Source organism: Nanorana parkeri, unplaced genomic scaffold (genome assembly GCF_000935625.1).
Source record: "Nanorana parkeri isolate BGI_ZX_2015 unplaced genomic scaffold, ASM93562v1 scaffold465, whole genome shotgun sequence".
Taxonomy (NCBI): domain Eukaryota; kingdom Metazoa; phylum Chordata; class Amphibia; order Anura; family Dicroglossidae; genus Nanorana; species Nanorana parkeri.
The window spans coordinates 437,324-461,192 of record NW_017306733.1 but is presented as its reverse complement, the minus strand read 5'-3'; the positions used below and the strand labels follow the sequence as shown (position 1 = coordinate 461,192).

At 45.7% G+C, this 23,869-nt stretch overlaps 1 protein-coding gene across 1 annotated transcript in view; it reads right to left on the bottom strand.

Moving 5' to 3' along the window:
• Positions 1-23,869, bottom strand: part of BANP (BTG3 associated nuclear protein) — a 331,188-nt gene that overhangs the window by 1,345 nt on the left and 305,974 nt on the right. Inside the window, exon 12 of the mRNA XM_018560558.1 lies at positions 6,225-6,365. Within this exon, the coding sequence (XP_018416060.1) occupies positions 6,225-6,365 (141 nt within the window). The remainder of the gene's footprint in view (positions 1-6,224; positions 6,366-23,869) is intronic.

Sequence of the window (23,869 nt, the reverse complement as noted above, 5' to 3'; positions counted from 1 at the left end):
TTCTTGCTGGACCTCAGCTGGGCACAGGTAAGACAAGGCTGTGTCTTTGCTGGACCTCAGCTGGGCACAGGTAAGACATGGCTGTGTCCTTGCTGGACCTCAGCTTGGCACAGTTAAGACAAGGCGGGGTCCTTGCTGGACCTCAGATGTGCACAGGTAAGACAAGGCGGGGTCCTTGCTGGACCTCAGCTGGTCACAGGTAGGTCAACGTTAGTCCCTCGCTGGACCTCAGCTGGTCACAGGAAAGACAAGGTCAGCTTTTCTCAGGTGAGACACATGGTTGTGGTGTTTGTACAACGTTTCAGCAGTATTAGAGAATTCGCAGTGCTGGGATAAATTTTGATCATTTTGGCTAAATCGAATTCCAACAAAATATATTTTTCATACATCATTTATTTTCCCTTTTGGCAGCGCTTTCCCCTTAAACAATCTGAGCTCTCTCCGGCAGAATAGCTGTGTGCGCATATATACAATGTGCTTTGCCTTTTGTTTTACCCTGTGAGAGTTGGCGAGGGAGAAGTATAGGTGGAGGTTCTTGGAGGAAGTTTGCTTTTGCTTGGATTGGTTCTAGCGGGATAGAAATCCTGAAAAAGCAGATCTGGCCCCGGCGTCCATCATTCCTGGCACTGATACAAGTTGTATTAGTAATTCCCGCGGTGAGGCCGTTATGCTATAGCGGGGCAGAGGGGGGGGGAGGGGGGATATAGATGGCGCTCCGTTTTTCGGGAATTCGGCCATTGTGTGATAAATGGATGTTTTTAGGTTTCAGGCTCCATATAGTTGTTTCATATAAAACTCTGTTTTTAAATTCTCGGGCAATTTGTTAAACTGAAACTTCCACTTCTAAGGCCGACTGATGTGTGTCCAAAAATTCATAAAAATGCCTTTGAAATGTTCTTTTTTTTTTTCCCGATGTCGTATAACTTTATGGGGCTTTTGATTCACAGCCTCCATCGTGTGTACGGAGGGTGGTAATGGGGCCCGCACATCAGATCAGCAGAGGAAGAGAAGTAGATTGCTCTGTGAAGGACCCTTCATAGATGGAACGTGTGGAGTCCCCAAAAGATAAACTTTACTTTTTTTCCCCCTATTATTAGGAATTAGATTCTGCTAAGAAAAAATACAAAACGTTAAAGGACAACTTCACTTTTGTTGACTTTGTCCGTTAGTATAACTAACAGCTTTATGACGTGTCAATTCTGACAGTGAATCAGTTCTTTTTCCACATCTTGTAATAGGGTGACAACCCTGTTCGTTGTCACCCTATTACAGGGAAGGGGCAGGGAAATCGCACTAAAGCATTGTCACCCTGCGGGTAATCCTAGGGCCGGTTCACACCACAAAGTCTGCAGTCCAGAGAGTTCGGCCTCTGGAACGCAAGTCGGCTGGTTCGGGGGTGGGGCGGTGCCAAGTCAATGGCACCACAAGCCCACCCGCATCCAACCGCGTGACAAATTAGTGCTCGCATTCCAGTCCAATGCGATCTGCAAAAATACTGCAAACACTATTTTTGCAGATCCCACTGGACCGGAATGCGAGCACTAATGTGCCACGCGTTCAGGTGCGGGCGATCGCACTGTGGCCAGGGGGCGTGGCTGCTGTGCAATTGACTTCAATGCACCGCTACGCCCGCTCCCTATCGCAGGAAGCTGGCGTTCCAGGGGCCGAACGCTGTGGAACGCAGACTTTGTGGTGTAAACCGGCCCCCAGGTGAACTTTGCAGGAAGACTATGAGGGGGGGGAGGGGGGGGCTTTTCACTCACCTCATAGTTCTAGCCGACCTGTGACAATGAGACTGTCACAGGTCGGCTCAGTAGATGGGGAAGTGAGCGAACAGATACCGGCGTTCGCTCACTTCTCGATCCTGTCACGGCTCTCTGCGGTGACAGGGGAGGGGCTGGATTCCCCACTCCGATCTGACTGGCGGAACGGACGGGGGAGGGGGCGGGTACAGCTGGCTCTGCCTCTAGATAGGCAGAGCTAGCTGTCACTCACACAGCTGGGCGGATCCAGACATAATTGTCGGGATCCGCTTCAGCTGCGGCGTCTCAGTACACCGCGAGCAGCAGCTCCCTATATACTGAGCTTAGGGTGACGGGAGGACGCTAGTTTGTGTCCTCCCGTCACCCTAAGGAGAACTATGGGGAAAAGCCCTGACCCCCATAGTTCTCCTTTAAAGTGTATGAGCTGCTCTGATGTCACCTGCCTCCGGCAGGAGAGAGTGCAGCCAAAATGTACTTAGAAAAAGAAAAACTAAATAAGAATTCAACACCTTTCAGCATTGTTACACTTCTGACAAACACTGCGCTATTATCTTCCACTATGAACTTGGAGCTCCTGTCACACTGACATGAGAGGCACCCATTCATCCGGATGTGGCAGGACCCCGGGGCTCACACTAGCAAAACACTATTGTGGAGATTAAACTGCATTTTTGTGTGTCAGGAATGTCATTGAATGGCACTCTCTGTCATATACAAATTCTTTCAGGTGTGAGCCGGACGTGTGTCACTCCATTACTTTGCACTGCTGGAGACTTTCTTCCAACATCTGTCACCTCCTGTAATACCGTATTGGAGGGCTTGGCTCCTTCCACTGTGCCCCCCCATCACTTGTGGTCGTTTCTTCGCTCTCATTCAAGTGGACAGATAATTACCTTTCTACGAGATCAGCACACCAGAGAAATACTTTGACAGCCTTTCTTACCCGGGTGCTGTGACACACTGGGGTGACTCCTGGTTTTGTCAGGGGTGCCTTCACTTTTTGCAGAGCATCCTGCATTTCCATGGTATAGGTCAGTGGTGGCGAACCTTGGCACTCCAGCTGTGCCAAAACTACAAATTCCAACATGCATCTGCCTCTGGGAGTTATGTCTGTGGCTGTCAGAGCCTTGCAATGCCTCATGGGACTTGTAGTTCCAAAACAGCTAGAGTGCCAAGGTTCGCCACCACTGGTATAGGTGAACCAGCCACCAGGCCCCATGGAAATGCATCCAGGACCAGCCCCAGAAAAGGACAGAAGACCACCTCTGTACAGATCTGCTCCACCTCCTACCATGCTGTCACATCTACACTGTGGTGAAGGTAGCACTCTGATGTGAAAGAGGGGGGCTCCTGCTAGGAAGGGGGTTTCTGAGGTGAAGGGGGGGGCTCTAATGTGAAGGAGGCAACTCTGTGTTTTTGTTGTGTGTGTGGGGTCCCCCCTTTAAAATCCATACCAGGCTACGAATCTACGCATAGCTCAAAATGGTCAGGTCCCTGGACCTTCTCTAGACTTCCACACGGGTTGGTAGCTCCGCTTGTAGTGGCTCACCACATATATCTTTCTTCTTATGGTTTGTCCTTATGGTCTTGAATAGACCTGAACTGTTCAATGTTGAATACCTTTTCTTTGTATCGCTGAAAATGCTCAATAAAAACCTATTGAAATTAAAATCCATACCCCACCCCTACCTAGGATGAGGGGCTAGTCTAGATGTAATGGGAGCCACATGCCATTTTTTTTTACATTTTAGACCGGGGTACCTCGAGAGTTTTCATACTTTTAAAGGGTGCAGTGACTGAAAAAAGGTTGAGCAATGCAGCTCTGAGACACAAATGACTATCAGTGATCTCCCCTGAGCTGGGCGCGTCATGTAATGATGGTATATATAGTATCTGTCTCTATATATCCCTAGTCCGGGGTGCCAGGCACACCATGGAGATGGTGACTCCTATTGGAATCCTGTGCACAGAATAGCTGGTTGTTCTTAGCGCTCTCTGTATAATGTGCTGGGTATAATATTACAGATTTATTTCTCATATTGGATCCAGTTGGCCTAGTTATCTATTCTCGCTGAAGAAGCGGAGCCGAGACAGTGAGCAATGTAACTGGTACCAGCAGGGCTGGAATGTGACGGAGTCTCCTGGTGTGAGTGAGGGGGGGGAGATCTTTCTTCTCTTCCTCTGACAGACCCGAAGGATATTCTTACCAGGGTGACAGCCATGATCCATCTAAAATCTCTGGAGATGAACCCCATCATTACATATCATGTTTCTCTTGTCACTCACCAGCCTATCTGTAGTGGTTTCTGGAGATTTCACTATAATTGAGATAAATAATAAGTTTTCAGCCAAAGGAGGGACCGTTATAATCTAGAAGAGTAACTCGGGAAGATTGCACGCTAAAGCCGATACTTCCCGCACAGAATAGAGAGGGGACGTGTGCTGTTAAAGGAGAACTATGAGGGGGCGGGGGGGGTGCTTTTCATCCTATATACTGAGCTTAGGGAGACGGGAGGACGCTAGTTTGTATCCTCCCATTACCCTAAGGAGAACTATGGGGAAAAGCCCTGACCCCCATAGTTCTCCTTTAACATTTGGAGACTGCAATATACATTGGGGGGAATTTATCAAAGCACTTTGCTACAGTTTTAGCCTCTTAGATATTTTTTTTTTTATGTGCAAATCTGTCTTTTAACATGTGCCCCTGTTTTCTTCAGAGCTTGCGCTACTTTTTCAACTGCATGTTTTTTGCACCTTTTTTGCACGTGTTTTCATCTGCACTTGTCCTGCGGCTGTATGAAACTGGAGCATCACCTAAGAAAACACTCACAACTTAAGAAGTCCCCATGACCACTTCTTCAAGATGCGACAGTTAAGCTTTTTGCCTGAAGTTAGAAGTCTTCTTTCTTGGAGTCTATTAAACCTCATTTACCAACAACATTACACTAGCATCATAAATCTGGTGCAAATATTTTCCGTGCAAGTTCAAACACTCGCAATTGCTTTGATAAATTCCCCCCAATTTGTTTTATAGGAACATGTAGCTTCCTCCAGGTACATAGGTACATTGTCAACATTTATATTTAAATCATCGGGTATTATGACCACCAACCGGCGTTGGGATCGTCATGGCCGGCGTTGGGATTGTCATGGCCGGCGTTGGGATCGTCATGGTCGGTGTTTCACCTTTACAGCTGGTGATAGAAAAGTCAAAATGACATCTAGAGATCTATGTACAGAAACTGAAGGTGTGTCAGGAACCACCTGCTATTGCGCATGTGCAGCGCCCAGTTTTTCGTACTGCGGGTAAAAGGGCACATGCGCGCTCCACGGAACAGCCACGCAAAAGCGCGCCAAACAGCGCACAGGAAGTGATGCTGCTTCCTGATGAGTCTGCCTATTTAAAGCCAGCCTGCTTGACTCCAAGTTGCTGGATTGTCTTCAGCTTCCACTGTGTTCCTTGTGCTTCTGCTTACCTTGCTGACTTTGACCCGGATTATCCTTGACCTTGCTGATTGCTGCCTGCCCTCGACCTCCTGCTTGCTCACTGGACCTTCCTCTGTCTCCTGTCTTTGTACCTCACTGCCCGACTGGCTTGTTTGACCTCGATCTTGGATCCCGCTCTGCACTCCGCTGCCTGCCTAGGTTTGACTACAGCTCAGCCTGATCCGGTCTGGTGCCGGAACTCCAGCTTTGCACGGTGTGATCACCACTGGCACCTGTGCCACTCGCTGTCTGCACTGACTCTGTTCCCAACTCCAGAGTCTTTGGGACACGAGGTGCAAGGGAAGCCTCCTCCCTACAATCAGTCTCCACCCAGGTACGTGACAAGGTGATGGGAACAAAGCCAGTAGGTGTCCATTATTTCTGATCAACTTAAAGGATAACTATGGTGTCAGGGCTTTTCCCCATAGTTCTCCTTAGGGTAACGGGAGGACACAAACTAGCGTCCTCCCGTTACCCTAAATTTCCCGATCTACTGAGTCGACCTGTGACAGTCTCATTGTCACAGGTCGGCTAGAACTATGAGGTGAGTGAAAGCACTCCCCTCATAGTTCTCCTTTAAAGAAGGAATGTGAATGGTGATTGCGGGTGTCTCCTGTATGTCGGACTTGGGCCCAATTCCTTCCCATTGGTTCTGTAATGTGATCGGCTGCCCCAATGACCAATAGAAGGTATCCCGCGGTATAATATCTGTACAGTGTTGGTCAGGCTCAGTGACCAGCAGAGAAAAGCAACGCATTGTTTCTACAATATTACAGCGATTCTAAATTACATGTGTCCAGAAAAAGTGCCCAATCAAAACATAGATCAGTATGATGCCGGGAGTGCGAGGCTGCAGCAAGGCACCGGTTATAGAGAATTAACCCCTCTTCCTTATAGCCATTGCCAAATATATATATTTATATATCACACATTCTAAATGACAAACGTCTGTCTGTCTGGTGAGCAGCAACTTACCTGAGCTGTTGCCGATGGTTCAGTGACGGGTGCAAGCTGGACGTACTGGACCTGGATGTCGTTACCTTGTAGCGGGGAGCCATTAACTACACCAGATGCCGGGTCAGAGGTGACGGCGATGAGTTGTGCCCCTTGAAGAACCTGGAGACAGAGGAAGACTATGGTCAGACATGCAGTACGGTATACCATCATTTTCAGGGTTATGGATTGCAGGCAATTATTATGAATACCCGGCTCTGTGACTGATATGGTCCTGGGCTCCAGCAGTGAAGAGGTAAAAGGCAAAATTCAGGACTGGCTCCAGAAAACTTGTATACTCAATGCCAGCCAAATAGGCATACCACAGTAATGATTACAGGGGGTGGAATTCCGGAGCAGACAACCGCCGCGCTCTCTGAAATGGCCAGGAAATATTGATTGGCATGTGTATACAGAGCGGCAGAAATGGGAAGCCAAAGCATAACTCTTGCAGTGCCAGCCTCCTAATCTGCAGCCAGAGGGCATTGCATTTCAATGTAAGCTGAACCCATTCAAATCAAACCAAAATAACATAAGAACAGTGGCAGATGGAAGACGGACTAACATCCGGATAACAGACTGAATGTACAAATGCTGTAGAGGAGAAAGCATTTGGGTGCTGGACACCATCTTATGGACATTCATAGACATCAACAGTGCAGAGCACAAATAATAAGGACGTTCATGAAGAAGACTACGCATTGGAAACAGACACTGAACCAGAGCTGATTGGACTTTGGAGGAGCTTTCCTTATAACGTTGACACATGTAAAACTGGTGTCCTTACTGACAGGAAGTAGGTAGGCCAATTCTTAGGATGCCACTAAAAGGCTTCTAGGGGAAAAGGGTGAGGGACGTGCTCACTCCTGTGCCACCTGTAGATGGGAGCGCTCGATAGTCTGTACTGAGAAGCCACCATCTTCACTCAGTTCACATTCCTCTCCACAGACACATTTAGAGCAGAGGCCCGCAGTCATCTCACCACAAGTGTCTACCATAGATGGTGGAAAAAAAGATTTAGAACTATTTCTCCAATTAAAGCGCGGTGTGAAACAATACTGGAGTGGAAAGTTCATTTGTATTGACTCAGGCACACTTCTGTGCCAGTTCCATATGTGTTTGGCTTGGAGAGGAGCGGTGTGCTGAGTCGCTACTGAACATTCCGAGCGCTAATATTTAATATAAGATAAACAGTCTGTCTTCCCTTCACGCTGCTATTGGTACAACTGTACCAAATTGCCGTTTGATTGATGTGCGGGGGTCATACAGCGCACACCAAACCGCATTGATGTCATATTACAAACATTCTCACTTATTGATATTTAAATCTAAGCTGCATGTGGTGCCAGTAAAATCCTTCTTTTAATTAAGAACAAACATTGATCCTGAAGATATTTTCCACCTTCGGTCTAACAAAGCCCCTTTCCACCTTTCTGCAACTGTCCATATTTCGGAGAGGACAGTTGCCCAATTTGTGTTATTTTTGAGTGAAATCTCACAATCATGGCTGGTCACCCAATGGCGTTGGGGGGAGCCCTGTGTGGCAGTCAGTTGGGCAAGTAAGACAACATATTTCAGTCACTGTTGCTCCTCCAGGTCCAGTTCCTTCTCCCTCCTCCTCCCCCCCCCTTTATGTTGTCACTACTCAAATTAATACAACTTAAAGGCTAAAAAGTTCACAAGCAAAAAAAGTGAGTAATATATATAGTAGGGATGCACCGATACTAGTATCTCATAGTACTCATACTCACCCAAATGCTCCAATACTTACCTCCGATACAGGAACTTCCGGTCAGAGGGAGATTTCCCCCTGAGTGCAAGTGCCGAGGGAGCATGGAGCCGGCTTCCTTTCTAATCATCTAATTTCCTGATTGGCTAGGAAGTCGGCTTCACTTGTTGCTAGGCAGCCTGGCCATGTAGTTACCTGCCTCCCGGCTTCCTGAGCGGTCAGGCAACAAGTGATGCCGTCTTCCTAGCCAATCAGGAAGTTGAGAGACGGATCATGATGTGCCGCCCGGCTTCCTGATTGGCTAGGAAGCCGGCTTCACTTGTTGCTAGGAAGCCTGGCTTCCTGACCAACCAGAAAGTCAGACGGCTACTCATGACTCTCTGCCCGGCTTCCTGATTAGCTAGGAAGCCGGCTTCACTTGTTGCTAGGAAGCCTGGCTTCCTGACCAACCAGAAAGTCAGACGGCAACTCATGACTCTCTGCCCGGCTTCCTGATTTGGCTAGGAAACCAGGCAGTCTCAGCAAGTGAAGCTGGTGTTCTTTTGCTAGAACACCGGCTCAACAGGCAATCAGGAAGCTGGGCAATGGGTCATGATCCACCGCTCAGCTTCCTGATAATCGGGGTACACCGCACTGGTACTCGGCGACTACCGGAAAAAAAATATTGGAACTCAATAATCGAAAAACCGGTATCAGTGCATCCCTAGCAAAAAGCCCAAGGTTCTACAGTCAACATTTGCCCTGCCTGATAATGAGGTGCCATCGTTGATACTTCCTTAAAAAATAAAATCTTCTATAGAACTCTATAGAGTTCTATCATAAGATGTTTATTCTGTGACTTGGAGGGGGTCTCTGTACAAATATTTACACCTTGATCCGATAATACGGAGCGTATTCTGAACCGAAACATTTCAAGACGAGTTTCTCATTCAGTGCGCTCAGCCACTGAGGCATCTCTGCGTCCGACCTAATAACTGGAGGAACTCGGTACGCCTGAGGAAGATCATCTTATGGAAAGAATCACAATACTACGTGAAATGTTTCACTTTCACCAGACAGCATCTGAAATGGATTAAGTGCTGTGTGAGAAGGTGAGAAGAAAAAGAGTACAAGGGGGTGAGCTGTCTGTTTTGGCTGAAACAAAAACAGTTAGCGTTGCACAGCGGAACGACCAGAAGAAAAAAAGGTGAAGCTGCAGGAAAGCAAATGGAGCGAGACGCCCGCCCTACACCTTCTGGTAATAGCGGCATCGTATTCTCCTCAGGGGTTATTCACACTAATTGACTGATGCACCAGAACTGTGTTAATTACGTGCCATGGCATGGTTCTAATGGGACCGATTACAAGCTGAGAAGGAGAAGTCATTTGTATCGAGCAGAAGATTGATCGCAGAGCTTTGGCACCCAGCGGCCAGCGTGCCTGGTAATGGCCTCCAGTGTTGTGTCCATTTCAGACTCTTGGAATAGTATCCTCTACAAGTACGTGCAAGGGGCGCATTCCTCCGCTTCCACGTGTCCTGCTTAAGCCGGCAGCTCGGTCAGCGCCGTTTTCCAGCTGGCCTCCGTGTTTAAGGCTCATTATTAATTCAAAGTTTTATGTACTTATTTACGGCTTGCTGGATTCCTATGCAGATCCTTTGTGGCTCTTCATGTAATATTACACATATGTGAGTGATTTTACACTTTATTCCAGCACCTAAGGTACTCCGTGCCAGAGCAAGACCTCTCCTGCAAACCGCAGCTGCAGTTATGACCACATCGACCTTTGAACCCCAAAATATCGAGCTGGATGCGCTGTGATGAACAGAAATCTATTACAGCACATGAACAGAACGCATGTGATGGACCAGAATGTCCGGATTAGGTCCAGGGATTATATCTGGTGTCCAAGCCTGCTGAGAACGCGGCTCCAAGCCAGCAAACACGGATGCTAACTAGTCAGTATGCGCGGACAGTCTCTGACGGGATGGAGTATATCATGGCAGCTTTATAAACGATAATAAAATAACAATCACCGTTTACTTGACTGGTCTCTGCTTCTTCAGCCATCCCCAATAACAAACCAAATCTGCTCAGTGTTTCATTTCCATCCAAACCTCAATCCTAGCAAATGTTTGACCCAAAATTATGTCAACTTTCCCATCACAAGGCTAACATTATTTCCTTCAAGGGCCAGCCCAGAAGGTGATGATCTCTGACTCTGCAGTCCACAATTCTTTTATTTCCTAAACACAGAAAACTGGTCCCTGACCAAAGTCACTCCTCTTCTTCGGTTATTAAACCCACGTGCCCAACACAAGACACATGAGTAGTGGCTGGGAATGCCAAAGCTACACTGTATGGGGAAGGGTTTGTGGACACCTGACCATCGCACATACCTATGTGGCCCTAAAGTTTGTGGACCCCTCCAAATGATTGAATACAGGGGTTTTCAGTGAAGGTTACTGTTAAAGGAGAACTATGGGGTAAGTGCTTTTCCCCATAGTTCTCCTAAGGGTCACGGGAGGACATATACTAGCGTCCTCCTGTGACCCAAAGCTCAGTATATCACGAGCTACAGCTGTCGAGAGCCCCCCAGCTGCGTGATTGACAGCTGGCTCTGCCTATCTAGAGGCAGAGCCAGCTATACCCGCCCCCTCCCCTGTTCGTTCCTCCAGTCAGTGCGTGGGAAGGGGGGGGGGAATCCCTGCAGGGAGCCGTGAGTGACAGTCATGGTTCTCTGCAGGCACAGGATCGAGAAGTGAGGGAGCGGCGGTATGCGTTCGCTCACTTCCCGATCTATTGAGCCGACGTGTGACAGTTTCATTGTAGCACGTCGGCTCGAACTATGAGGATGAGTGAAAATCATACACCTCATAGTTCTCCTTCAATGCTATAGCATACAAACACATTATAGACAATTGTGCACTTCAAACCTCGGGCAATGCTTTGGGGGACCCTCTTCTGTTCTGGCGTCATTACCTGATCTCACAAATGCTCTTTTGGCTGAATGGGGACAAATTCCCGCAGATACACTCCAATCTTTGTAAGCCTTCCCAGAAGAGTACAGGCTGTTAATGCTGCAAAGGGGCATCAACTCCACAATAATGTCCGAGGTTTTAGAATAGGATGTCCCATCAGGAGTCCGCAAACCTTCGGCCATATTGTGCATGGAGTGTATTTTACGCTCAGCTATCAGGGACAGTCAGAAGCACACACACAAAAAAATATTTAATAATAAGTTATTCGCACAAATATAATTTGCATATATTACTGGAATCATGTAAAAAATAAAGTTCTGCCCAATCAGCTTTGTTGGAAGATTGATTGGTCTCTGCAGACAGTGATTCACATCATTCCTCCGGCGCAGTCTGGAAATTAATCTCATCATAAATGACTTATCGGAACCGATGTTCTGTATTGCACAATGAGAGCAACCACTAGTGACCGGGCAGCACCATGAATGAAGTGCGTGGTTTTCACGTAATTGGGTTGTAACCATATTGAAGATATAAGACGACTTGCCAACATTCTAACAATGATTCAATAAAAACACACGGCTGGACAGGCAGGAAACGGATCTTATTATACCGATAGGTCACAGGTTGTACCTAACGGGCAGGTGACTCAATGTGCAGATTTTGGCAAGTTCAGAGGATTCATTCCATGAAGATCTGTTTTAGATACAGTTTGCTGACAACTCAGATCCAATAGCAAATATTAGAACGTCATACACAGATAAGCTTTTCAGTTTGCACATTTTTCTGGGTCCTCTGCAAGGGGCGTCTGTAATCCGATTTCCTTCCCAATAACTGGAAAAGGATTTAGTGAATTCATTGGTGGCAACAACCGAAGAGTCGACTGCCAGAGTCCAATTAAGCAGCCACCTCTAACGTCAGGTCTGTTTATGAAGTGGATAATCCGGAGCTCGGAGCCAGAAAGGCATTCTTTGTCACACCTCGTCCACAAAGCACACCATGGTAAAAGCTCGTCTATGACACACAAGTCTGATATCTTAGTGAATCACACTTGGTGCAGGCAAGCCGGAGATGCTGAATCATTGCACCTTACAATGGCAACTCATTTAAGAGGAACAGTAAATGACTCAGACACTGTGGTCAGGGTGTACAGACCAGGAATGAGGAGGAAAAATATTAGTTCTCCGCAAAGTTGTTCTGAGAAAGACTTATTCATGAAATCAGTGATGAAACTACAGGTCCAGGAGTCCATCTACAACATATGAAGCAGAAGTAGTCCTAGTCACCCTGTAATCCCTTTTCAGTCTGCTATATAATGGAGTCAAGAGCTGTACTGTATATAATGGGGGATGCAACTCAGGAGCAGTGTCCAACAGACAGAGAAACACAGGAGCAGTACCCAACACACAGAGAAACATAGGAGCAGTACCCAACACTCAGAGAAACATAGGAGCAGTACCCAACACTCAGAGAAACATAGGAGCAGTACCCAACACTCAGAGAAACATAGGAGCAGTACCCAACACTCAGAGAAACATAGGAGCAGTACCCAACACTCAGAGAAACATAGGAGCAGTACCCAACACTCAGAGAAACATAGGAGCAGTACCCAACACTCAGAGAAACATAGGAGCAGTACCCAACACTCAGAGAAACATAGGAGCAGTACCCAACACTCAGAGAAACATAGGAGCAGTACCCAACACTCAGAGAAACATAGGAGCAGTACCCAACACTCAGAGAAACATAGGAGCAGTACCCAACACTCAGAGAAACATAGGAGCAGTACCCAACACTCAGAGAAACATAGGAGCAGTACCCAACACTCAGAGAAACATAGGAGCAGTACCCAACACTCAGAGAAACATAGGAGCAGTACCCAACACTCAGAGAAACATAGGAGCAGTACCCAACACTCAGAGAAACATAGGAGCAGTACCCAACACTCAGAGAAACATAGGAGCAGTACCCAACACTCAGAGAAACATAGGAGCAGTACCCAACACTCAGAGAAACATAGGAGCAGTACCCAACACTCAGAGAAACATAGGAGCAGTACCCAACACTCAGAGAAACATAGGAGCAGTACCCAACACTCAGAGAAACATAGGAGCAGTACCCAACACTCAGAGAAACATAGGAGCAGTACCCAACACTCAGAGAAACATAGGAGCAGTACCCAACACTCAGAGAAACATAGGAGCAGTACCCAACACTCAGAGAAACATAGGAGCAGTACCCAACACTCAGAGAAACATAGGAGCAGTACCCAACACTCAGAGAAACATAGGAGCAGTACCCAACACTCAGAGAAACATAGGAGCAGTACCCAACACTCAGAGAAACATAGGAGCAGTACCCAACACTCAGAGAAACATAGGAGCAGTACCCAACACTCAGAGAAACATAGGAGCAGTACCCAACACTCAGAGAAACATAGGAGCAGTACCCAACACTCAGAGAAACATAGGAGCAGTACCCAACACTCAGAGAAACATAGGAGCAGTACCCAACACTCAGAGAAACATAGGAGCAGTACCCAACACTCAGAGAAACATAGGAGCAGTACCCAACACTCAGAGAAACATAGGAGCAGTACCCAACACTCAGAGAAACATAGGAGCAGTACCCAACACTCAGAGAAACATAGGAGCAGTACCCAACACTCAGAGAAACATAGGAGCAGTACCCAACACTCAGAGAAACATAGGAGCAGTACCCAACACTCAGAGAAACATAGGAGCAGTACCCAACACTCAGAGAAACATAGGAGCAGTACCCAACACTCAGAGAAACATAGGAGCAGTACCCAACACTCAGAGAAACATAGGAGCAGTACCCAACACTCAGAGAAACATAGGAGCAGTACCCAACACTCAGAGAAACATAGGAGCAGTACCCAACACTCAGAGAAACATAGGAGCAGTACCCAACACTCAGAGAAACATAGGAGCAGTACCCAACACTCAGAGAAACATAGGAGCAGTACCCAACACTCAGAGAAACATAGGAGCAGTACCCAACACTCAGAGAAACATAGGAGCAGTACCCAACACTCAGAGAAACATAGGAGCAGTACCCAACACTCAGAGAAACATAGGAGCAGTACCCAACACTCAGAGAAACATAGGAGCAGTACCCAACACTCAGAGAAACATAGGAGCAGTACCCAACACTCAGAGAAACATAGGAGCAGTACCCAACACTCAGAGAAACATAGGAGCAGTACCCAACACTCAGAGAAACATAGGAGCAGTACCCAACACTCAGAGAAACATAGGAGCAGTACCCAACACTCAGAGAAACATAGGAGCAGTACCCAACACTCAGAGAAACATAGGAGCAGTACCCAACACTCAGAGAAACATAGGAGCAGTACCCAACACTCAGAGAAACATAGGAGCAGTACCCAACACTCAGAGAAACATAGGAGCAGTACCCAACACTCAGAGAAACATAGGAGCAGTACCCAACACTCAGAGAAACATAGGAGCAGTACCCAACACTCAGAGAAACATAGGAGCAGTACCCAACACTCAGAGAAACATAGGAGCAGTACCCAACACTCAGAGAAACATAGGAGCAGTACCCAACACTCAGAGAAACATAGGAGCAGTACCCAACACTCAGAGAAACATAGGAGCAGTACCCAACACTCAGAGAAACATAGGAGCAGTACCCAACACTCAGAGAAACATAGGAGCAGTACCCAACACTCAGAGAAACATAGGAGCAGTGTCCAACACATAGAGAAACACAGGAACAGTACCCAACGCATAGAGAAACACAGGAGCAGTACCCAACACATAGAGAGACACAGGGGCAGTACCCAACACACAGAGAGACACAGGAACAGTGCCCAACACACAGAGAAACATAGGAACAGTGCCCAACACACATATATTGTTGGGTTGTAGGTCGCTCTGTCAGCATTGTACACGTAGTTTCAGGTCCACATGTTGGGAGGTTTCATAGCAGTGCCATGTCAACAGCTTTTCCTGATAGGAGTAGAAGATGAGAACATTCCAGGTTTTCTTCAAACATGTTAAACATTCAACGTTCATCACCTTTCCATTGCCGAGACTTTTCTGCAGGTCGATGTGGTATAAATCCTGAGACCGGGCATCATTATTTCACCAGTCCCTGGTCTTTTTTTTAATCATGATAAGCTTGAACAATGGCTGAAGAGATTTATGAGTCATCACAAAGTGTACACTGACATAAATCACGTCCACTTATAATGAGATGGCCTGAAGCTGTGATTGAAGTCCATTACATTTACTGATATGCTTTTATTGGCAAACGGTGGTACTAACAAGCTTGGATCACTGCCACAATATAAAACCCTAAAGTGGAGTGTTATAGAAGTGTGGAAATCTTATTGTTCCAGCAACAGATTAAAAAGAGTACTGTTATCAGAGATCCAGATGTGAAAGTTTATTATCTCATCAGATATAATACTCCACCCAAAACATAAACTCATCAATGTGCTGCAGAGTTTATTAAAACATTGTCATGTACGCCAGCTATAAAAAATCTTCATATTTGCTGCAAGGCCGTGATAACTGCTGACCACCCTCCCGTCTACTGACTGTCCTTCCCGAAATGTGAGACTGACCCGGGTGTGTGACTCCGCCAACTGTCAGTTCACTCTTTACTGGTCCTATACAGTGATACCTCTGTTCGCGAACAATTCAGTTCGGGAACAGGAAGTTTGGAAAAATGTTGCTTCCGTTGGCGAACTCCACATCGGGTGACTAACACAACCACAGCCATCTTCCCCGCTCTGGCACATGGTTGTGGCTTCCCCTAGTTGTGATCGCGGTCTGATCACAGTTTGATTCGGTTTGCGACCAGAATCGTGGAACTTAAATTAAGTTTGTGAACCGAGGTACCACTGTATATCCACCAGTGTACACTGGGTTCCACTGGCAGAGAGGGGAGTGGCCGGAGCAGGATTACTCCGATGGAGCTCACCAGCTTGAACATCTATTGCAATATCTGTGAACCAAGGGACTACTTTTTTTTCTGTAAAGTTTGCCTGACGAGCGCAGAATGTGAATGGGATTATTAAACGTGGTCACACCCATCTCATATCTCATTAAAAATGTTAAGTTCTTCAGCTGCAGGTGACAAGCAATAAAGGAAACCTACAAGGTTATTCACATCAAGAGTTTGGAGAAGGCCGGAGAAATGACCAATCTAGGCCAAAGTAGCGGATTTGGAAAATTCTCCAATTCAGCTCACTTTCCAGGTCAGCGATGTTGGCCTAGTTCACTTCTCCGGCCTTCTCCAAACTCTTCACCCTTTTGTGAATAACCGTGCTAATGTTTATACAAGGAAACCACATCATTCGGCTCTAACAGGCTCCAAGTATCATTTTGGTCTGGTCCCTATACAGAAAGCAGAGGTTGGGATGGAGATGATTCAGGAGAAAGGAAGGTGTGAGGGTTGCGGAGATGTTTGCCAAGAGAAGTGAAGGGAGTGAGGGTTGTGGAGATGTTTTGGTGAAGACTGTGCAGTGATCTTCAGCTAGTCACGCTTTATCAGCGTAGGTGGATAATACATATGGCGATGTGATATTACCGGTTATAATCAGACAAAACACTGCAATGGCAATATCTAAATGACAATAGGAATTGCAGGATTTCAGAGGAGGTGGCTCATGGATGTTCTCACACGTGGAGAAATTCCTTCATCTACATCTGCCGTGGAGAAAATAAAGACAATGCCCTGCCAATTGCATGGATGTTATCTGCCGCAGACATCGGTGTCTTCCCGTGGTGTGAACAGCGATTGTATAAAATAACGAGGAACTCGAGGACGCAGGAAGAAAAGGGGAATGGCTTTCACACAGAGGTCAGCGTGACTTGGTGGAGAAGGAATGAAGAGGAAGCTGATTAATAAGTCAGCGAGATTTCTTTCTCCCGGAGGAATCTCCACAGCGAAGCCTATAAGCTGTCAAGTGACTGTCTGGGAAATGTCTAATTTATAACTAGTAGTAGTTAATCACATTCATAACTTGTAACCCCGATCTGCACCATCAGCTCCTGATAGTGGGCTCATCTTCACCTCGAGTATATGATGAGGCCTCCTGACCTGACAAATCCCAGAGGGGCCATGGTATCCCTGTTATTTACCGGCAGCACAAATGACCTACAAAGTGGTTAAGTATTGCAGTAGATGTATTTCCAAAAAGATGCCATAAATCTGGAGGAAGGGAAAGAAGCAACCAGAATTGTGTTTATGGTCATTTTCTAATCTGTACCGGACAGAAATGATACCTGGACCATGGTTTTGATCCAATTCCAGGATTTATAATGCTATGATATTTCTTTCTTCCCTTGTGTGAAGGGTATGTTGGGTTTTTACCATGTATAGGTGTCTTCTACAAGGTATCATGTCACCGTTCCAGACGTAGATCTGTATATATGAGAATATGAATGTATATATCCCTAGAAACACTTAAAAGATCCTGAATACCACAACCGGCATGAGCTTTCTAATACTGTCCGTGTTCCGCAATCACACATCTGCGATAGGCATGTTTACGTTGTGAATTATTTCGCCGACATCTGTGTTCCTAATCATATGCTGAAGAGGAAAAGAAAATGAGAAGAAGAAAGGAAGGAAGAAGGCGGCTTGGTGCTGAAGGAATGTAGAGTGGACGGTTATTGAGAGATGCCAAGGCTGCCAGCTCCGGAAGATAGATACAGAAAGTTTATTTTATACGAACAATTCCATGTTTTAGATATAAAAAAAACTAATTTTCTGCATCGGACCTGCAGTACAGATAGTGTCCTTATCCATTTCTGTAGGCATAATGTAATAGCAGGGATAGGTCATCATGAATCTGCTGCTATGTGGGTTCTTCACAGTAATATTTATGAATCAGAAAGTTGATGTGTTTGTGTATCAAAGCATTGCAACAACCCAGTAAAAATTCCACTGGGAAGGTTAAAAGGTTCAGAAAGTACAATAGGGGTGGGCTTTACTGATACTGCACATTAAAGTGTTCCCGCTTGTGAAATCATCCCTTTGTAGTGATTGGTGACATATGTGTTGTGTGAGTGCGGAATATTTTATAAGAGTGCTTTGCCTGCCTGTGTTTTCTATTAGACAATTTTTATTTCAAAGGACTTGGTCTTTACAGCAAACGTTCTGGCAAACGCCGGGGGCCTGGACAGAGACCAAGCACTTTGTTGCCGAGATTCAGTTGTTGATCCCTGAGCGCCCTACGGTACGGGACATAAAACGTTGATAGGTTTTCAGTGACAAAAATCACAGAGCCCAATGTGACGGGGACGACGGTCCCAGCACACAGGAAACCATGATGGGTGGCCTGGAAAAAGACGCAGTGAATTAGTCACGTCTAAAGTCGTTGGGTTTTGCGTGTCGGGACCCAGCGTACAATAGTGTATGTTGTTCTGATGCACCGCGAGTCCCGCGTACACTGCACGACACACACAGCTTTGCTGCGGTTATTTTGTCTGTGTGACGTCACGGTGACAAAGCCTCAAACCGTATCACAGCCAAACAGTAAATTAACATCCCACAAAGTGCTGTTCCTTTCACCGACATCCGACATGCCAAACATGCTACATATGTGCTGAACGGGTCGCCCTAATGCTCGCAAGGATGAATAACGCACGCACTTCCAGGGGACGGCGAGAGGTTCTGGGAGGCTCATCTTTAGCAAAACGCGTAGCTGGTTTAACTCAGACCGTGAAAACAATAGTGTCGTGCCCAAGAAAGGATTTTAATGTCATTCTCTAATTAAATATTAAGGTTGGGAGAGTCTGCCTTGGACCTACAAGCAAAGCATTACAAATGGCCTTTGATGACTCACTGAGAGCTGTTTTTAAGTACAGATGTATTTTGCACACATGTGTCCGTCACTCTCCCGCACTTCTGCTAGCAAAGCAAAAAAAAAACAATATTAACCCGCCGTTACCTTCCTCGATGGTGAATCTTCTAATGTTATCTTTAACATAAATCTCGCTGCTATAAATTAAGATTTATGACACCCGTTCGCACATTCTTTCCAGAAGGAGAAAGTGGCTGAACTCCAATAAAGATCACGGAGCACGGGGACATGGTGTCAAAACTTTGTCTGCAAGTTCCCGCAAACGGTTAAATCGGTTCTGAAATTATAAACTGCGGGAAGGCTTCCTATCCCCCGACCGTAACGCATTAAATACATCTGAATAGGGTGGAAAACATTTTTACAGACATGCTTGAAATTATTTTATATTTTTTTTTTTCTATTTACAGAACTTTTCAATCCCTCTTTTTAATTAAAGGGTAGACATATCCTTCCATAAAATTGAATTAGGTTAGGGATTAATAGTTTGGCATCGGCAGAGACCATGAAAGAACTAAAATGTTAACTGAAGAGATTGAAGAAGAGCAGATGGCCACTGGAGAAGAAAAGAGGGAAAAAAACCTCCCGGATTTTGGGGATACCCTTTTCTTGTAAACCGTGTCATTTAAGCATGTATTTATGAGTAGGTGAAGCAACCCCATAGAGATCAGAAAGATATACGAGTCGTAGAGCCGAGGTCTTACCGTCACAAAATTTCCTTGAAATTGCCTTTTTTTACGACTCTTACTAGAGAAGAGACCCCGGCGAAGGACGGCCAGACCAAAACAAGACAGTGCAGAGGTCTGTTCCTAATTCACATAAACATGGACAACCTTTAGAAGACATCTGAAATGGAACGGCTGCCTGATGGAAGAGCTGAGGATGTTCAGCTGTTGTGGATACGACGACTCTGCTGAATGGCAGCAAAAGTATGAAGAAGGACGATAGGAATGAGGAGAGGATTTTCTATGGGTTGTCATAGATTGTGTGATAAATGAGAGTGATTCACACAAGCTAGTGAGCGGAAGAGCTGCTCATTACTGTACATAGTTTGACCTCCATATTGGAAATAATTGCCAGTTGTTCCCTTTTCTCCACAATTAGAGAGACAAGCAGATCTCACACGGCCCTATGTTTTCAATGATGGACCTGTGCAAAGCCTCCATCTACAGAAAGGCCGGTGGTCCTTGGTGGCACAAAACACCTTTCAGCAGATGATGTGTGAACTGGTGATTGGACTGCCAGCAAAATGTTCTGGTGACAACTGCAGACTTTCACTTTCCGCCATGGTGACAACAGTTAATAAAAGTGAATCTCCCCAACAAGACAAGACATCACCCCACTGCTCAAATGAGAACAGAAAACCCAGAAAAACTCCACGTTAACACTCATTCCATAAAGTAGATGTAACCTGCAACCGGATGACATTTTGTTTGTTCTGCTTATCATGGACAATTGCCATATAAAAAAAATAAAAACTTGTTTTCTTCTTCTTTTCATCTTTTGTTCCATATCAGTGCTGCTGATCTCATGCAGTCTCTTTTGCAGCCACTTCCTGTCTACCTGCACTTCAGTGTTGTCTGTACTTTATTTCCCAGGGTGGGTTTCCTGATGGTGACAACAGTGGACCATATCTACGTTAAGTGAGTTTGAACAGTGGCTCATAGTCGTCATCGGAAGCTCCTGTGACAGGGTGACGATGCAGGAACACAATTGGGCAAAAAAGACAAAGTGCTGTCACCCTCTAACAGGAAGTGCCTGAGCAAGGCCAGAGCATTGTCACCCTATACCAGGAAGTGCCTGAACAAGGACAGAGCATTGTCACCCTATACCAGGAAGTGCCTGATCAAGGACAGAACATTGTCACCCTATAACAGGAAGTGCCTGAGCAAGGCCAGAGCATTGTCACCCTATACCAGGAAGTGCCTGAACAAGGACAGAGCGTTGTCACCCTATAACAGGAAGTGCCTGATCAAGGACAGAACATTGTCACCCTATAACAGGAAGTGCCTGAGCAAGGAAAGAACATTGTCACCCTATAACAGGAAGTGCCTGAGCAAGGCCAGAGCATTGTCACCCTATACCAGGAAGTGCCTGAACAAGGACAGAGCGTTGTCACCCTATAACAGAAAGTGCCTGAACAAGGACAGAGTGTTGTCACCCTATAACAGAAAGTGCCTGAACAAGGACAGAGTGTTGTCACCCTATAACAGGAAGTGCCTGAGCAAGGACAGAGCATTGTCACCCTATAACAGGAAGTGCCTAAACAAGGAAAGAACATTGTCACCCTATAACAGCAAGTGCCTGAACAAGGACAGAGCGTTGTCACCCTATAACAGGAAGCACCTAAACAAGGGCCTTCGGTGGAGGAACACCAGGGATCATTATAATTTAAGCTGCAGATTACTTGACTGGAGATTAAAGTGACGTACCATGTTAGTGATTTTAGTGATAGGGGGTAACATAAAGTTCCACCAAACCCTAAATCTAAACGTCATGTGACCAGCTGTATTTCTGGAACTAACTGATTGTCTCTGCCTTCAAAACTTCCAAGTCACAGACCAATTGTGCCAAATGAAAGTCAGATTCCTTATCCCTATACGTGTTCCAGATCGGTCACTCCAGACACTTAGTATTCCGGGAATAAGCCGTGTTATGTGGTGGATTTCGATGTAAACGGGACATAGTGGAGTTTTCCTTTTAATGAATTAAAGAAAATGCAGAGATCCATATTTCCTGTCATCATCGTTACTTGCGTTCCTCTGGAACATGCTGAGGATTATCACTTTGATCACAAGCACCACGTCTTGAGAAACGAGCGGCACATTACAGGTAAAGTCATATATAAATGTATTCACTCAGTGATGATCCAGATTAAATTCCACAGCCATCCTTCATAATGTCACAGAGAACATCTGCTCAGAGGCCAAAGAGAAGAGCCGATGAAGGCCCATCAGACGCTGGTAATGAGGAGGATGATCTAACACATCAAACTCTTCAAGACGACTGGAACATTCTTTGCCGGGATGTCTACTCCACGCGATTCTACCAAATACATTCTTCTCAACTAAATTGTGTTTGACTAACTCTGATACAGACCTTTCTTTATGATGCCCGATCCAGGAACCCTCACCTATCAGAGACCTTGCTACAGACAGACGCTTATGAAGCCTAACATAGTAGAGGAACGAATACCAGAGACACATAATAAAAGAAGGGAGCGGGCCAATCTACCGAGACTGAGATCTGACCAGGACAAGGCGGCTTCATGGATTTTTTTATTAATAAAATTAAAAAAATTATTAATAAAAAAAAGATTAATAAAATTATTTTATTAAAATAAAAAATGTATCCACAAAACACACGCGGCATATGGAAGGCTTGTATCTGCGTGTGGGGGGCTCTGCTATGTACCAGTGTATATCTTTACCACCATCCTGCAGAGGGCGCTATACAAAAAAAGACATGCATGGTGTGGATGGGCCATAAGCTGCTGGTGCCGTAACTGTGGATAATACATATCCTCGTTCAGTGAACAGCAAGTAGAGCCCAGTCATGGGTTAAAAATATCATTTCTTTTAACTTTAGGTAAACCGAATCCCTTTATATTGTAAGGAGAACTATGAGGCGGGTGATTTTCACTCGTCCTCATAGTTCGAGCCGACGTGTGACAATGAAACTCTCACACGCCGGTTTAATAAATCGGGAAGTGAGCGAACGCATACCGTCGCTTGTTCACTTCCCAATCCTCTCCCTGCAGAGAGCTATTACTGTCACTCACCGCTCCACGCCGGGATTCCTCCCCACTCCGATCCTCCAGTGCTGACTGGAAGAATGGACAGGGGAGGGGGCGGGCACAGATGGCTCTGACTCTAGATAGGCGGAGCCTACATCCTAATAGGGGCTGAGTGCCTTTTGTTCAGCTGCTTCCCCTACCCTTTTAGAACAATATTTGGATCCATCTATTTTTATCTAGTTTTATCCAATCTAACTTTTATTTATATTTTATCATTCTTAACATTTCCATTAGCGCAAGTTCTTTGCAATTATTATACCGCGAGCTGTAGCTCACAATATACTGAGCTTTGGCTGACGGGAGGACGCTAGCATATTTCCTCCCGTGACACTTAAGAGAACTATGAGGAAAAAACTTACCCCCATAGTACTCTTTTAAGTCATGAAAATAAAATAAATATTCCAAAGTGGTCTTTCCAAATCTATTCTTCCCAATTATTTGGGGTTACCTCCAGAACAACTTCCACCCGCAAACACAAGGTTCTGGGAGATTCCCACGTTACAGTTATCACGCCCTTAGGCCGGTTCATGAATTCTTTAGCAACATTATTCTAATAAAATAAAATGTGGCGGATCAAAACTCTGCAGAGATGAGGTCTGGCAATCTGCTGGCTGGGAGATTTTAGGTTATTCATTCATCTGTAGGTGACCTAATTGAGCTTTGTACCCAGAACGTGGCTGTGTGGTTGCCGATAGCCACGAAGTTCAACCTCCATCTTTGTACTTCCAATCACAAAATAAGCAGAAGAACCTTATACTGTATCTCATCTCCTCTACAACCTCATGGTAATCACCACACTGTGAATGCTTGCAGGTTTTTACACCATCACTAACCCCAAAACAAATATAATTTTGTCTGCCTGGCAAGGATCGGGCAACTTCCACCCGGCATGTGATGAATTATGGATGATTAGAGACCTGTGTCCACACGCCTGCTTAGGATTTGTATCAGCCCCTTGTGTACGTCATCCTTTATTTGTATCCTTCCTGTATGAATTGAGTTTAATATAAATAAATATTTGGCTATCTACACACGCAGTCACTTCTGTATTGTTAGAAATATCCTGATATAAACCAGAATCCCCCTTCAACTCTGAATGAACTGATAGAACTGCAGCAAGTACCACTTTTAGCATCATTGTATAAAGGGGAGAGTATTCTACACGATACGGTTCAGTTCTCTATGAGAATACGATAGATAGACACAAGCTGCGTCTCGGATTGTCACAGCAGATTACAGACCAGTGGGAGGGGGGGGGGGGGGGGGAGGGCGGGGAGCCACC